General features: G+C 39.3%; 2 protein-coding genes across 8 annotated transcripts; one reads left to right on the top strand and one right to left on the bottom strand.

Moving 5' to 3' along the window:
* The first annotated feature begins 1,062 nt into the window (after positions 1-1,062).
* On the top strand, positions 1,063-9,530 carry LOC129358769 (cyclin-dependent kinase-like 1). Of its 7 annotated transcripts, none has more exons than XM_055027900.1 (11): positions 1,063-1,225; positions 1,504-1,631; positions 1,851-2,039; positions 2,139-2,260; positions 4,100-4,172; positions 4,798-4,888; positions 6,092-6,292; positions 6,968-7,050; positions 7,125-7,181; positions 8,655-8,807; positions 9,414-9,530. In XM_055027900.1, the coding sequence occupies exons 3-11, from the start codon at positions 1,872-1,874 to the stop codon at positions 9,507-9,509; spliced, it is 1,044 nt and encodes a 347-aa protein (XP_054883875.1). In that variant the 5' UTR covers positions 1,063-1,225; positions 1,504-1,631; positions 1,851-1,871; the 3' UTR covers positions 9,510-9,530. The 7 variants fall into 7 exon arrangements, with proteins under 7 accessions (XP_054883875.1, XP_054883873.1, XP_054883876.1 ...); XM_055027898.1 differs by having other exon boundaries at positions 1,504-1,693; XM_055027901.1 differs by lacking the exon at positions 1,504-1,631 and having other exon boundaries at positions 2,142-2,260.
* Positions 9,531-9,916: 386 nt separating this feature from the next.
* LOC129358875 (uncharacterized) lies at positions 9,917-12,762 on the bottom strand. Its single transcript, XM_055028103.1, has 2 exons — positions 11,926-12,762; positions 9,917-9,973 (listed from the first exon to the last, which is right to left on the bottom strand). Exons 1-2 carry the CDS (start codon positions 12,754-12,756, stop codon positions 9,917-9,919), a joined length of 888 nt encoding a protein of 295 aa, XP_054884078.1. The 5' UTR covers positions 12,757-12,762.
* Between the last annotated feature and the right edge of the window lie 439 nt (positions 12,763-13,201).

Raw genomic sequence — 13,201 nt, 5'->3', positions numbered from 1 at the left:
GGGCTTCATATTCTGCTTTCTCATCATTCACAGTGAAGTGGCGGAAAAACGGCACAGTCTGTGAAGAGGGATGACAGGAGAAGGTGTTTTCAGTCAACACAGAAATGACAGTCAGTTTATCATCTAACCAGCTTACACAGAGCTGTAGCTTCTCTGACGCGCTTTCAATGCTGACGTTATGTCACCAAGGCTAAATATTATACAGCTTATGTTTTACAATTGATATAAATAAAGACATGAATAAAATAAGAATAATCTCAAATGAAAATATTACAGCTTTTAAGAAAAGCATTGGAAAGGAATAATAAGCTGTGCGCTTTTAGGGCGTCTTTTCTCAGTCAGTACACACTTAAGTAATTCTTAGTTTTAGGCTATTAAAAACATTGTGACCAACTCTGAATATTTAGTTTCTTATAATTATTATTTTTTTTACTCAAATTTGCAAACAAAACAATAAAACATTCTGAGGCAAACTTTACAACATTTTACCCAGTTGAAAGGTTGCATACAGCCACATTTTCATATTTTTAAGTAAAACACAAGTTTTCCTGTATTTTGAGATAAAAATGCTGATTCATCTTTAAGGTCTCTTCAGGTTTTTGACTATTTACTTAACAGTAACTGAACTTATTTGGATTGTTGATAAAATAAAATACAGAAACATATCAAATTAGTGACTCATTTGGGAGAAAAGAAGATTTTACCCGAGATTCAATGTCACAAAAAAATAATAACAGCTAGTTAACAGCTAGCTAAAAGCTAGTTAACAGCTAGCTAAAAGCTAGTTAACAGCTAGCTAAAAGCTAGTTAACAGCTAGCTAAAAGCTAGTTAACAGCTAGCTCTTGTCTCCATGGTTACAACCAACGAAACTTCAAGTCGCCAAAAACGAACTTAAATAAAATAGTTGGCACTATTTTCTACGTTCGTAACACACGAATGATTATGTTGTATCTACTTTAACAATTTAAATATATTAAAATAAAACCAAATCGGCTGGATTAGATATATTTTACTGTTAGCCACGATGGCGAGCCTCTTGTTTTCTCCATGGTTACCGAACGTGCACTTACGTACGTGTTTACGTTTACGTAGAAATCTTGGTGCGTCTGTTTAACTTTTTATGCTAATTGTAGAACTTTTTTAAATAGCCCAAAGAAAGCTACTCCGATTTGTCAGGATTTTAAATAACGTTGGGCAACTCCTCGACATTACCTCTGCTGTCTAGTAAGTCCAGGAATTCAACACTAAACGAACTGAATATCGTGTATTTCACCGTTTCCCACTGCTTTTCTCCATGGTTACGGCCTACGTATTCCCACGTAAGAGCTTTTAGCTTACGTAGCTTTGTGAATTGCCATGTGTTTTCGTATTCTGGCCTATTTTTTACCCCTGCGTTTGCTATTAGGGGAAAGTTAACTTCTCTATCTGACCACTTTCCTTCTAAACGAAGACCAGAGGCGCCAGCCAAACATTTACCGTGATTTGAAATGTTTCTAAATTAGAAAACGGAGCCTAAGAAGAGGGAAAACGATCCTCACGCTGTTACCAGGGTAACGACGCAGTCAAAGCGCAGACGGCGCAGTGACCTCCTTAGTGAAGCGTTGACAATGACAGTACAAAGACCTGTAAGGTTTGAGAACTTATATTTGTAGAAAACCTTTGCTGTTTGGGAGGCTAATTTAGATTCTGCACGTGAGTATGTATACAAGCTCATTTTGAACGTCTAGAAAACAATTTGAAAACATTAGGTCTGCATGAATTATTGACTTTAGAAGCAATCATCCGGTCAGTCTGCTGGAAACTGAGTCCTATGGTTTTTTGAGGGGGGGTTTTCTTGCCTTTTTTGCAGATAGTAACTTGAAATTGCTCGATGGAGAAATATGAAAAACTGGGCAAAATTGGTGAGGGCTCCTATGGTGTGGTGTTCAAGTGCAGGCACAGAGAAACGGGCCAGATAGTTGCCATCAAGAAGTTTGTGGAGTCTGAAGATGATCCTGTCATCAAAAAGATTGCACAGCGAGAAACACGTATGCTTAAGGTGAGCGCCGTAATGTCGCCTTAATGTATCAGGTTTGATGTAAAACACGAAACTTTAACCTGAAGCTTTTGTTTTGTTTTCCACCTGTTGGTTTTACAGCAGCTTAAACATGTGAATTTGGTCAACCTGTTGGAAGTCTTCAGGAGAAAAAGACGGCTCCATTTGGTGTTTGAGTTCTGTGAACAGACGGTCCTCAATGAGCTGGACAAACACCCCCAAGGGTAAGATAAACACACCATCAAAGTCACAAAAAATCAATTAATTGCATGATCAATTAAAATGAGCTCAATAATTACCATTTGCTAAATGTTTTTGTTTCTGTCTTTCTACCAAAAACTGGATGATAAAAGTACTTAATTTGGTACTGTGGACACAACGGGCTGTTTCTACTTAATGAAAAACATAAAGTAACATGAGTTGTTTTTGTTATTTTGTTTATGCATTTTGGATGTTTAAAATGTTAAATGTTCATCAGAATTTAAAGTTTATTGATCTTCAACAATGTGTTCTTGCATTATTATGCCATTATCACCATTATATTACTTGAAAATGGTCTCAAAACAACAATATAATTGTTAAACCCAATAACGTCTGGGACAAATTAACCTCCTGTGACAGGAACAGTTGCAATGAGATCTGCGAAAGTCCAGGGAAATATGTGTTTACTGGATGCAAAAGGGCTTTTAGTTTGAAATTTGTAAAAGAAATTACTACATTTCCACTAATCCTAATTTTTCTGGCTGATTTGGATTCTTTTGCGTGATCTCAAGCTCGCCAAGAAAAGAAAAGAAAATCCGTCTTTAGAAAGGACGAAAAAGAATTTAAAAATATATATACATATTGATGTTTTAATTAATCTTCTATCTTTTCCCATATTCAGATTATTCATCTTAAAACACATGCAAAGTATGTTCTTTTGGAAAAAATGTGACTTAGGTCATTTTATTTGTAGAGATAATTATTTGTAGAAGTGATGTTAAGATACTTATAGTTGAACCATATGGTTTGCTTTTCAATGTATCTGTCAAACGAATTGATAGAAGAAGAATAGTAGCAGAAATGAACATTTCTGATTTTAAATACATTTTAAATCAGGTATTTACATAAACTGTAAAAGAACACATTTGAATTATTTTAGATAATTGTCTGGGATTAAACATTTCCTTCTGTGGACCTGCCTTCTTCTGCAGAGCAATCTGTTTTCATGCATCATCAACAGGGCCGTGTTTCCAAGGATGAGGGCCCCTGGGCTTGTTGGTGCCCTATCCAGTAAAGAAAAGTTGCAAATTACAGAATATCAGTAGGTAGTTCTATGAGGCCCAGCGGCATGGGTGGGTATTGGAGGGCATTGCCCTCCCACAGAGTCAGCCGTGCCCCCATGGACTGGAAGCAGTTGTTTTTTTTGTCTTTTTTACCTCAGAGTGTTTATTATTTCTATCTCGATTTGATACAATAGGGGCTCCTGTACTTCCCCTATCTATCCTTCGCATTTTTTCAGACATAACAAAGGCTTGACCTGTTGTTAACATGTTGTAACGGGTTTTTCCGAGCTGCCTTTAAATGCAGCATGAGCGCTAATGTCAACACAGAACCCGATTTGAGCGTCTGGTTTACGTTCAAAGTCCATATCTAGGATACGTCTCACGCATGTAGCCATGCGGTTGAAGCGCTTTGAGAGTTGGAAGTGCATCCAAGATGGCCGACGCTGGAGTTGGAAAGCCTGAACTTTTGCTGCAGGATGCAGAGCGTCAACCAGATGTTTCAGGCGCTGGTGCAACTCCACTCAGAGTTTTTAATCGGAACGTCAATGGATTTTTCTTTGCCCTCAAAGTTCAGACAGCAAACCAGACCACAATGACTTGTTTGGGGGTTTTTTTCCCATAAGGCAGTGCGGCAGAAACTCTAGCTGCTCGTGGAAACAAAGGTCCTGCTGTTGTTTGAGATGGCCTCGGGTTACCTGGGTGTCGTTTTTAATACCTGACGTATTGCAAGAGAAAAATATCACAGGTGGAAAGTTCAGTTCCTTGCAGAGGAGTGAGTCGGTGTCCGTTTGTCTGCAGGGTCCCGGAGGCTCAGCTGAAAAGCATGGTGTGGCAGACTCTGCAAGCTGTGAACTTCTGTCACAAACACAACGTCAGTGGATTTTTTACTTCAATGTAGACATTCTTCTGTAACAGACACACACTTTTATATCTGAAGCATTTTTAATTAGAGCAGGGGTGACCAAACGTTTCGCCACACGAGTCAAAATTGTTTATTGCGGGGCAAGAAAATAAGAATTAAACCAAAATCACACAAATGAAGTCGCCTAATTGTATTGTTGAGCCAAACAGAAAGAGGATTTTGCTGCGCTAAAAGAAAATTGTCCTGGCTCGATTGAACAAATTTATCTTTCAAAATGCTTTAATGAATTCAACAAAAGCTGATTTGGGTGCAGAAAAGTCGGCTGTTTGGTAAAAGTCTCTGAATCAACGTAGATTAGAAAAAACAAACTTAACATTTTCCATTCTAAGACAATTATATCGGTAATAATTTTCCACAAATCAACCATCAGCTGGACGTGTACACACACTCACACACACTCTCACACACACACACACACACGCACTCACACACACACACACACACTGTAGTTTTCTTTCATTCTCATATATTTTGTATTTTGTCGTCCATTACACACTGAAACCTTCTTTCTCTGTTGTAAACCTGCTTCCTGTGATAGTTTCTGACGCCCGGCTCGTTTTTTCATTTTTTTCAGTGCATCCACCGTGACGTAAAGCCAGAGAACATCCTCCTCACTAAAAGCGGCGTCATCAAGCTGTGTGACTTTGGCTTCGCCCGCATTCTGAGTAAGGTTATTCAGAGGCCAGCGTGTTTATGTGCATTTAGTGTTAATGCAGCTCCAATGACTTATTCAGCATGGAACACGGAGCAGGTCTTTGCTGATAGCCTCCTCACTTTCTTGTGTTTGAGTGACTCCTTTGCACAAAAGGAGCATTCAGTCAGTTGGTGCATGTGTGTGTGTGTATGTGTGTGTGTGTGTGTGTGTGTGTGTGTGTGTGTGTGTGTGTGTGTGTGTGTGTGTGTGTGTGTGTGTGTGTGTGTGTCTCCTGCTTCAGGTTTCAGGGTAACATTACCATACATCCACATGTCAACATGCCGTGTAATCCTTTCCTCTACGTTAGTTAGTGCTCAGTATCTTGTGTAAATGTTTATGCATAAAAACGGCCAACATTGTTCAGGTAAACAAATACAAATTCAAGTAAAATCACACAAAGTCATAATTTTATTGTTATTGATGGGCTTCATTTTTCATTAAAAATTAATGTGTTGAATTTTATAAAAAAGTCATTAAATATTAACGTTCTTGTCTGTCAGTTGCATTAAATACTGATAATAAGCAGAAAATTGTATTTTTTCACATGAAACTTTGACATTTATACAGATTTGGGTAGTAACTAATTGGGTAGTGAACAATCAGTTACTCAGTACTTGAGTAGACCTTTTACCAAATACATTTTATTCTTCCTTGAGTATTGTATTTTATGATACTCTGACTTTCGTACAGAAATATCTGTGGTTGCTCTTGAAGGAATGTTTAAAGTACTTCAAGTCACAACGTCTCTCAAACATCAACCTTTCTTTTTGGCTTTATGTTCCAATTTTTCTCTATTATTTGTTCCGCTTTTGTCATATTTTCTTGTCCTTCGTAGCAAATCAACTGATTGTACTGAGAACCTGACGTAGCTCCGTGTTTGGCTGAAATTGAAGTGAAACTTGTCGAGTGTCTATTGGAAAACAGATCAAGTGCATTTTACATCCAACCCCTGTTGGACTGTTTACCGTTCTGGTAACAGCCGCCATCTTGTATCAACTTGCTACGGTTAAGAATGACCAGCAGCGCCCTCTGCTGGATGGCGGCCAAACTACAACACTAAAATAATGTCTAATTTGACATGATTAGCTAATCAATTAGAGCTCATTTAATCTACTGAACCATAAATTAATTCTCGATTAATTGCTTGAGTGTTTTTTTGTCTTTGCTGACTCAGCGGGACCAGAGGATGACTACACAGACTACGTGGCGACCCGCTGGTACCGGGCCCCGGAGCTGCTGGTTGGGGACACTCAGTATGGACCCCCTGTGGATGTCTGGGCTGTTGGATGCGTCTTTGCAGAGCTTTTAAGCGGGAACCCTCTCTGGCCCGGGAAGTCTGATGTGGACCAGCTGTACCTCATCCGAAAAACTCTCGGTACTCAGAACGACGCTTTAAAAAACAGATTCCCTTCACATTCCCTGCGAATATACACCGGCTTTCTGAAGTATTCACACCCTTTAAACTTTTACTACCACAAACTTAGATGCATTTTATTAGCATTAGGGCTGATTAATCTGACTCATCAGATTAATTGTAATTAATCAGTTATCAAAATAATTGGCAACTAATCTTGTAAGACTCAGAAAAAGACTAATTGCTGAAAGAATGACACTCTTGTAGCAGTAATTGAGCCAAAATTGTGCAAAATGTATAAATACATTTATATAAATCCCAAAAATAATCAAATATATCAGGGTTGAGATTTTCACATGTTGATGTTAGAAGTGTTTATTTAGCTGCAATTGCTACAAATGATCAAGGATTCACAAAAGGAAAGCCTTTCCTGCATATTAACAATAAAATGTTTATTTTTTTATTTAAAAAAGAAATTTAATTTCATTGTCTTTTAATGTGTTTCTAATATTGTATTGAAAGAAGACTTAAATAAAAAAAATGCATATTGTCCACATTTTTTTTTCTGATTAATCGATTAATGGTCAGAATAATTGATTGATTAATTGATTGAACCTTGCGGCAATGTAAAAGTTATTTGTTTAAAACTTGTTGGAAGGAATTTAACTCCACATTTGGTCACATTTCGTCCTCCAGGTGACTTGATCCCTCACCACCAACAGATTTTCCGTTCCAACGTTTTCTTTTCCGGAGTCAGTATTCCTGAACCGGACACAATGGTAACCAGACACCTGAACCCAAAGATTACAACGTTTGGTCAAAATATTCATGGACTTGTCTTGTTTTATCCCAGGAACCATTGGAAAGGCGATTCCACGGCGCGTCTCCCCAAGCTCTTATGGTCATGAAGGTAAGAAACATTTATTTATAACATAGTCGATCAATAATCAAAATTGCTAAAACATGATGTCAGATTACTTTAAATTCAGCTTTCTGCAGAAAATTATGTTAATCTGCATCATGTTTGTGATCAATTTAGTCCAGCGTTTAAATGTTGGAACATGCTGACAGGTGTACAATTTACCAAAATAAAATGTAACGTACTGAAACTATACATTTTATTCATATTAATGACTTACTCACTTTTTATTTACATATTATTGACAGGAAGTTTATTTTCAGCAGCAGATATCAATCAATCAATCAATCAATCAATCAATCAATCAATCAATCGAACATGTTTATTATTGGCAGCTCAAAGTGGTCATGAAAACAAAAGCATCATATAGTGAGCAGCTGTAAAAACATGACATGCTGATGATTTTGTTAGGCTGGGTGTGGTGACTGAACGCCATCTGCAGTTTAAATTTTATTCAGTTTATTATTTTTTTTTCTGGCACATAGTGCTATTTTTTAACACAGTCAAGTAACGATTTTAGCTACTTGAATATGCTGCTTATATGAACATGATATTAATGAAATTAGACTTGAAATTGGGCCTCTGTCTCTTTAAGGGTGCGTTCACCAAGCCCTGTTTAGTCCTCCTCATATGAACTCTGGGTAATTACAACCAAAACCAAGTTTAGCCTAGCCTAGCCTGGCCTAGCCTAGCCTAGCACTAGCCTAGCCTAGCCTAGCACTAGCTCGAGAAACGTGTCATAATGTTTTACCCAAACAACAAAGAAATCCTGTGACATCACTCCGTTTTTGTTTACCTTTCGTTGCACTCATGTCTTGTTCAGAGGTTTTCATGTCGTTTCCTTCAGTAGTTCTTGGTGCAGCGCCCTCACGGGTGAGAAGGTGAACAGGTTTTCATTTAGTTTGGATCGTTTAATACAGTGCAGTGTGAAAAAGAACCACAGCAGGTGAAAATGTAACAGATGTTCTAACTTTGGTCCTGAATCGAACCGAGTCTACCAGAGTGTAGAGAGAAAACACAAAGACTGAATCTCTCAGGTTTTTAAAAACCTGAGGCTTGATTTGGACTGAAGGCCTGGGACTCAAGTTTAATGAGCGATCTTTGTTTCCTGTGATCAGGTGAAAGTAAACCGGTAAGCAGAGCTCAACTAGGACAGGAGGGCACAGATTCTCCTGTAAAAACTGTGTTTAATTTAGCAAAGATGGCTGCAAACTGTTTGTTCTTATACTTCATAGCAGGAACGTCCAAACCTTTTGCCACATGGGCCAAAATTGCAGAATCAAAAATCAGGCAACGGGCCACAACCGGCCCTTGGGCCTCACTTTTGACCCCCCTGCTTTATAGTAACTATTTATCTCACATTGAACTCTTTATTAGCACATGTAATCTGACATAATCTTCCCTGAAAGCTGTCTGGCGCTCATGCAGTGGGTGTTGAGACAGTGTTTGGTGTTTTTGGTCCAGTCCTGCCTGGTGATGGACCCGTCGCTGCGGCTGTCCTGTCAGGAGCTGCTGGAGCTACCATACTTCCAGGACGTGGGCGGGGCCACCTGGAGCCGTGAAGTGGAGCGCCCGGGGAGAAGACACGACAAAGCGTCCCGGCGCAGACAAGCTGGGGTAAAGACCGCTTCATGGTGAACAAAGTACCCAGCTCGAGTACTTCAGTAAAAGTATTGATGCTCATGGTAAAATCCAACTCCACTGCAAGTAAAAGTTGTCGGTTCAAAGTTTTTCTTTCTGCATTTGAAAGAAGTTTTAATAATTTCACTGAAATTTCTGCAAAATATCTTGGAGATTTTCAAGAAAAAAAACATGGAAAGTTTTTCAGAAATTTGTCAGATGAATCTCTTTTTTTATATATTTGAATTTTTTCTTACAAATGTTCAACTCATCAAAAATCAGAATTCTCAAACATTTTTTCTCCAAATTTTCTGAGATTAATCTAAAAATTTCTGAGCAATTTTTTTCTGTAAAAATTTCCTTGATTGTTTGAGAAAAAATTTTTTGGGGGAAATTTACTCTTCCTCCTCTTGTTTTGTAAAATATTCCTAAGAAAAAGAACCAGAACCGACGAGCTTCCCAGAACTGAAGTTTCCCTAAAAATAAATAATCAAGTGAAGATAAAGAGTATCAAATATAATCAAGCAAAATTTGCTGTGTTTCTGTGTACTAGTCACTTTGTCCAGTTAAAATGCATTTTCTCTGTTTTCTCTCTTTTCTCAGGTGCAGTACCTTCCTCAGCTGCCTCACAGTAACGTCTCTCCGGCCCCAGATGTCAAAAAACTAGTAAAACATAAATATCACCTGCCCAACATTTAAAATAAAACATCCACAACTTTATCTTCGGCCGTTCATAAACTGATACTCCGTGTTCCTGTTTTCTGCTGCATCCTGGCAGGTTAATAATGTAAAGCATCGTTCTTACTGTTCTGAGTCTCTTACACTAGAAAAATGTGAGACTTTGTGTTGTAAATCAAAAACACGTAGAAAACAAAGCAGCACAGGATGATGTGAACTCCATGTCCAACTTGTTGACCCGTTGAAGTCTGAAGGTTAAATAAAACCTGCCATGACAGCTGATCCTCTGAGCAAGTTGATGGATTTTTAACAAGCCTTCATTGATCCCCGCCGTCCGACACGGACACAGGGATCAGAACAAGCGGCCGCAGCAGCCTGACGGCGCGGCGCTCGGCTCCACGGGATCACCTGGCCTGGAACCGATCAACTTACACATGCAGCTCGCCGGTACGCCGCTCGCTCTGTGGACCGCCTGTTACACCGCACTGCAAAAATAAAAGAAACATTGTGCTCTGGTTCCTAGTGGAAATATCTCAGAACACTTGAAATAAGACGGAACTGAATGATAAGTAACTTTTCAGCAAGTCGTAGGAGCTTATTTTGAGTCAGTAATTCCTTATTTTGATGAAAAGGTTCCACTGGTACCACTGCGCCGTTACCTAGCAAGCCCGGCCAAGCCCAACTCGTCACCTGGCAACCAAGTCTAGTTCCATTTTCCAGATTATGAGGGAAACATCTAGAAACAAGAACTTTTTCATCAATATTAAGGAATTATTGACTCAAAATAAGCTCCTATCTCTTGCTGAAAACTGACTTATGATTTGGTTTTGCTTTATTTCAAGTGTAATAAGGTATTTGCACTAGAAAACAGGCCAAAATATTGGTAATATTCTGTGTTTTTGCAGTGTTAATCATAGACTTTGGTCCTGTCTGGAAAAATAATGAGACCAGAGAAAGTAAACATTATATGTAAACTCTCAGGAAGTAGTAGTAACAGTGTCCAACAGACACTGCGAGAACATTAGAAGAGCACACAATTTATAACAAGACAAACACATAACAATTTGGTTAAAAAAAATAGAAAATATCAGCCATTAAGAATTATAACACATAAAAACTGTTTTCCGCAATGGGTAAATGTTTTGTCATTCCTGTTCTCCTGGTTTGACGTTCACTGAACGTCGTCTGAACATTCACTTGCTAGCTGGGCTGCGGGGGAAGCTGGAGCACCAGACTGAACCCGCGCATGCACAGCGGACAAAATGCATATCTAATGCAGAAAGACCCACCGTGCAGCCCTGTTTTTTAACCAACCATCCATTTGGGGCAATTTAGAGTAATCAATTGAACTAAGATTTGAGATTTTGGATATTGCGGGGAAGCCTGACTCCAGGGGTAACCCACACATGCACAGGGAGCAAAACATTGTGTAATGAAGAAATGCCCCACTGTGGGGCCCTACTTTTTAACCATCCATCCATCCGTCCATCCATCCATCCATTTGGAGTAATCATTGGAACCGAATTTGTGATTTTGGGTTTAGCTGGCAAGGAATATTCAGACAACGTCCCTTTGTTTTAACTGGTCCCATTGAGATGCATTCCTAATTTAGTTTCACCACAATAAAGCTTTAAATTCAACTGAACTGAACGTTGTCCAGAATGTTCAGTGAATGTTTGCAGATGTTTGCCAAACGTCATAATGAAGCACCATTCAGCGGATTAGGATTGGGTGATCTTCCAAAACCAGATCAGAGGTTCACATTTGTCAGGACTGGCTGTTGGCTTTCAGGGTTCTCTGGTTTCTGATCTTCCGAAACGAGATTGTAAGGAGGCACCTGTATAAAACCTGGATGGTGCTAAGCCATCTCTCCGGTTTGGTCAGAATACACTTTGTAGGACATCTTGGAGACTGTGCTTTTTACAGATGTTTGTGTAAAAAACTCCACAGGTGTCATAGATGACTGTCAAAATTCTGTGTCTGTCTTCCGTATTAACTCTGGAGTTTCATCTTCACTGACTGGTGGTTCAGTTGCACCCTGGTCTTCCGGTTTGACTGATTCACCTTCTTCCGAAACAAGATCACAAGGGGACACGTCTTTGCTAATAACCAAACCCTCTACGTCTAAAGACTGTTTACGGGACTCTAAATCATCTTCGTCTGCAGACTGTCTGCGAGAAGATGGGGGTTCAATTGCGCCTTCCCCTTCATCCTCATTTTCTACAGGCTCCAGAGTTTGTGGGATTGGATGAACTTTAATGCCACGACAGAAAAATGTATGGATAGCGCTTTTGATGTTTTTCCAAGAAGTTGTCAGAGAGGATTGCGGGAGATTCACTTTTCTGGGATGTGCGAAGACTGTTCTGAAACACCATAGAATCTTGTAATCTACAATTGGGTGGTCCATTCTCATGAGATGGAAAAGTCTATCCCTTACTATATCCTCGTTTCCAGTTAGAAGTTGGAAGATGTCTTTGCTGAGTTTTTTCTCCATCTTGTAGAAAATGAGAAAATCTAGGTCCTGTAGTTCTTCCCACACGACGACAGAAAGCCGTTGGTAAACTGGTACAGTGTGTCTAAGTTTGTACGGGGTGGCAGATCTATAACTGGCCTTACAAATCAATTTCCAAACAACTATATTGACCATTTTTCGACGTTCCTTTTCTGTTCCATGCTTGATTAGTTCTATGTACCCTATCAATGATTTTCTTCTTCTAGCAGCAATGCTTCGAGTCTCGCCAAGGCAGTTTTCATCTGAATACAAGCTCTCAGTGTCAAACAAAGCATTTGTGAGCACTGTCCTTACAGATGAGAGAAATCTCTCAGTTTTTGTAGGCTCTGGAAGAATGGGATTCTCTAGGTGATACTTGAATTCTTTCACAATCCTTGGATATGCTTCTGGGTAGAAAAGTATCGTGAACAAATGCAACTCGCTAGCAATGTGGAAAGAATCTCTGGCGATGCTTTGGAAGATCCGTTCGCTTAGCTCGTCTGACATTTCCATCAAAAGGGACAGCTCTAGTTTCCCAGTTTCTTTCATAATTTGGCGTAGAAGCTGAATGTGGGCCACCTCAAAGGTTTCTCTGATATGATGCAGTGTTGGCATGTCTGCAACCTTCTCAATCACCTTCCAAAGAAGGTCTCCGACAGTTCTCTTCTTTGCATAATCAGGGCTCCAGTGTTGTTTTTTTCTGTAGCGTTTTGCAATTTTTCTACCAATAGAGCGACAAGAGTTTGCGAAGTTCTCAATCCAGGATAAATCAGCCATGTCTGTGTCTCTGACGTGAACTCCGATAATGGATTCTGTGTCTATAGATTGCAAACAGTTAGCAACTGGTCTATTCTACTGTTTTCTTGGAGTTGGTGATGTCACCAACACTGTGACATCACTGTGACATCACCAATCGCCCTTCGAATTGCATCAAAGATAAATTCATTCCGCTTGGCATAGAAGCCTTAGTGTCTGCACCATGGCAACTGGGGTACTGAGCATGCTCTGTAGCAAATGCTAAGGCAGATATGCTAACAGTGCTGTGGATTTAAAAAGGTGATTTTATTTCAGGGTTTCCCCCAGTGTATTATAAGCCTGACGGGCCTCCAGGCTTTACTTGTGCACCCGCCAGGCTAACTGTTGCTTACATATTTAAGTCTTTTTTAAATGTTTGCATTTTTTAAGACCTCATAGTTGGTGTTTGGGTATTAATCTTCCAATA

The sequence above is a fragment of the Poeciliopsis prolifica genome, unplaced genomic scaffold, assembly GCF_027474105.1.
Source record: "Poeciliopsis prolifica strain line A6 unplaced genomic scaffold, Auburn_PproV2 SCAFFOLD004, whole genome shotgun sequence".
NCBI lineage: Eukaryota > Metazoa > Chordata > Actinopteri > Cyprinodontiformes > Poeciliidae > Poeciliopsis > Poeciliopsis prolifica.
Note: the sequence above shows the minus strand (reverse complement) of the source record. Positions and strands in the feature narration are given on the sequence as shown.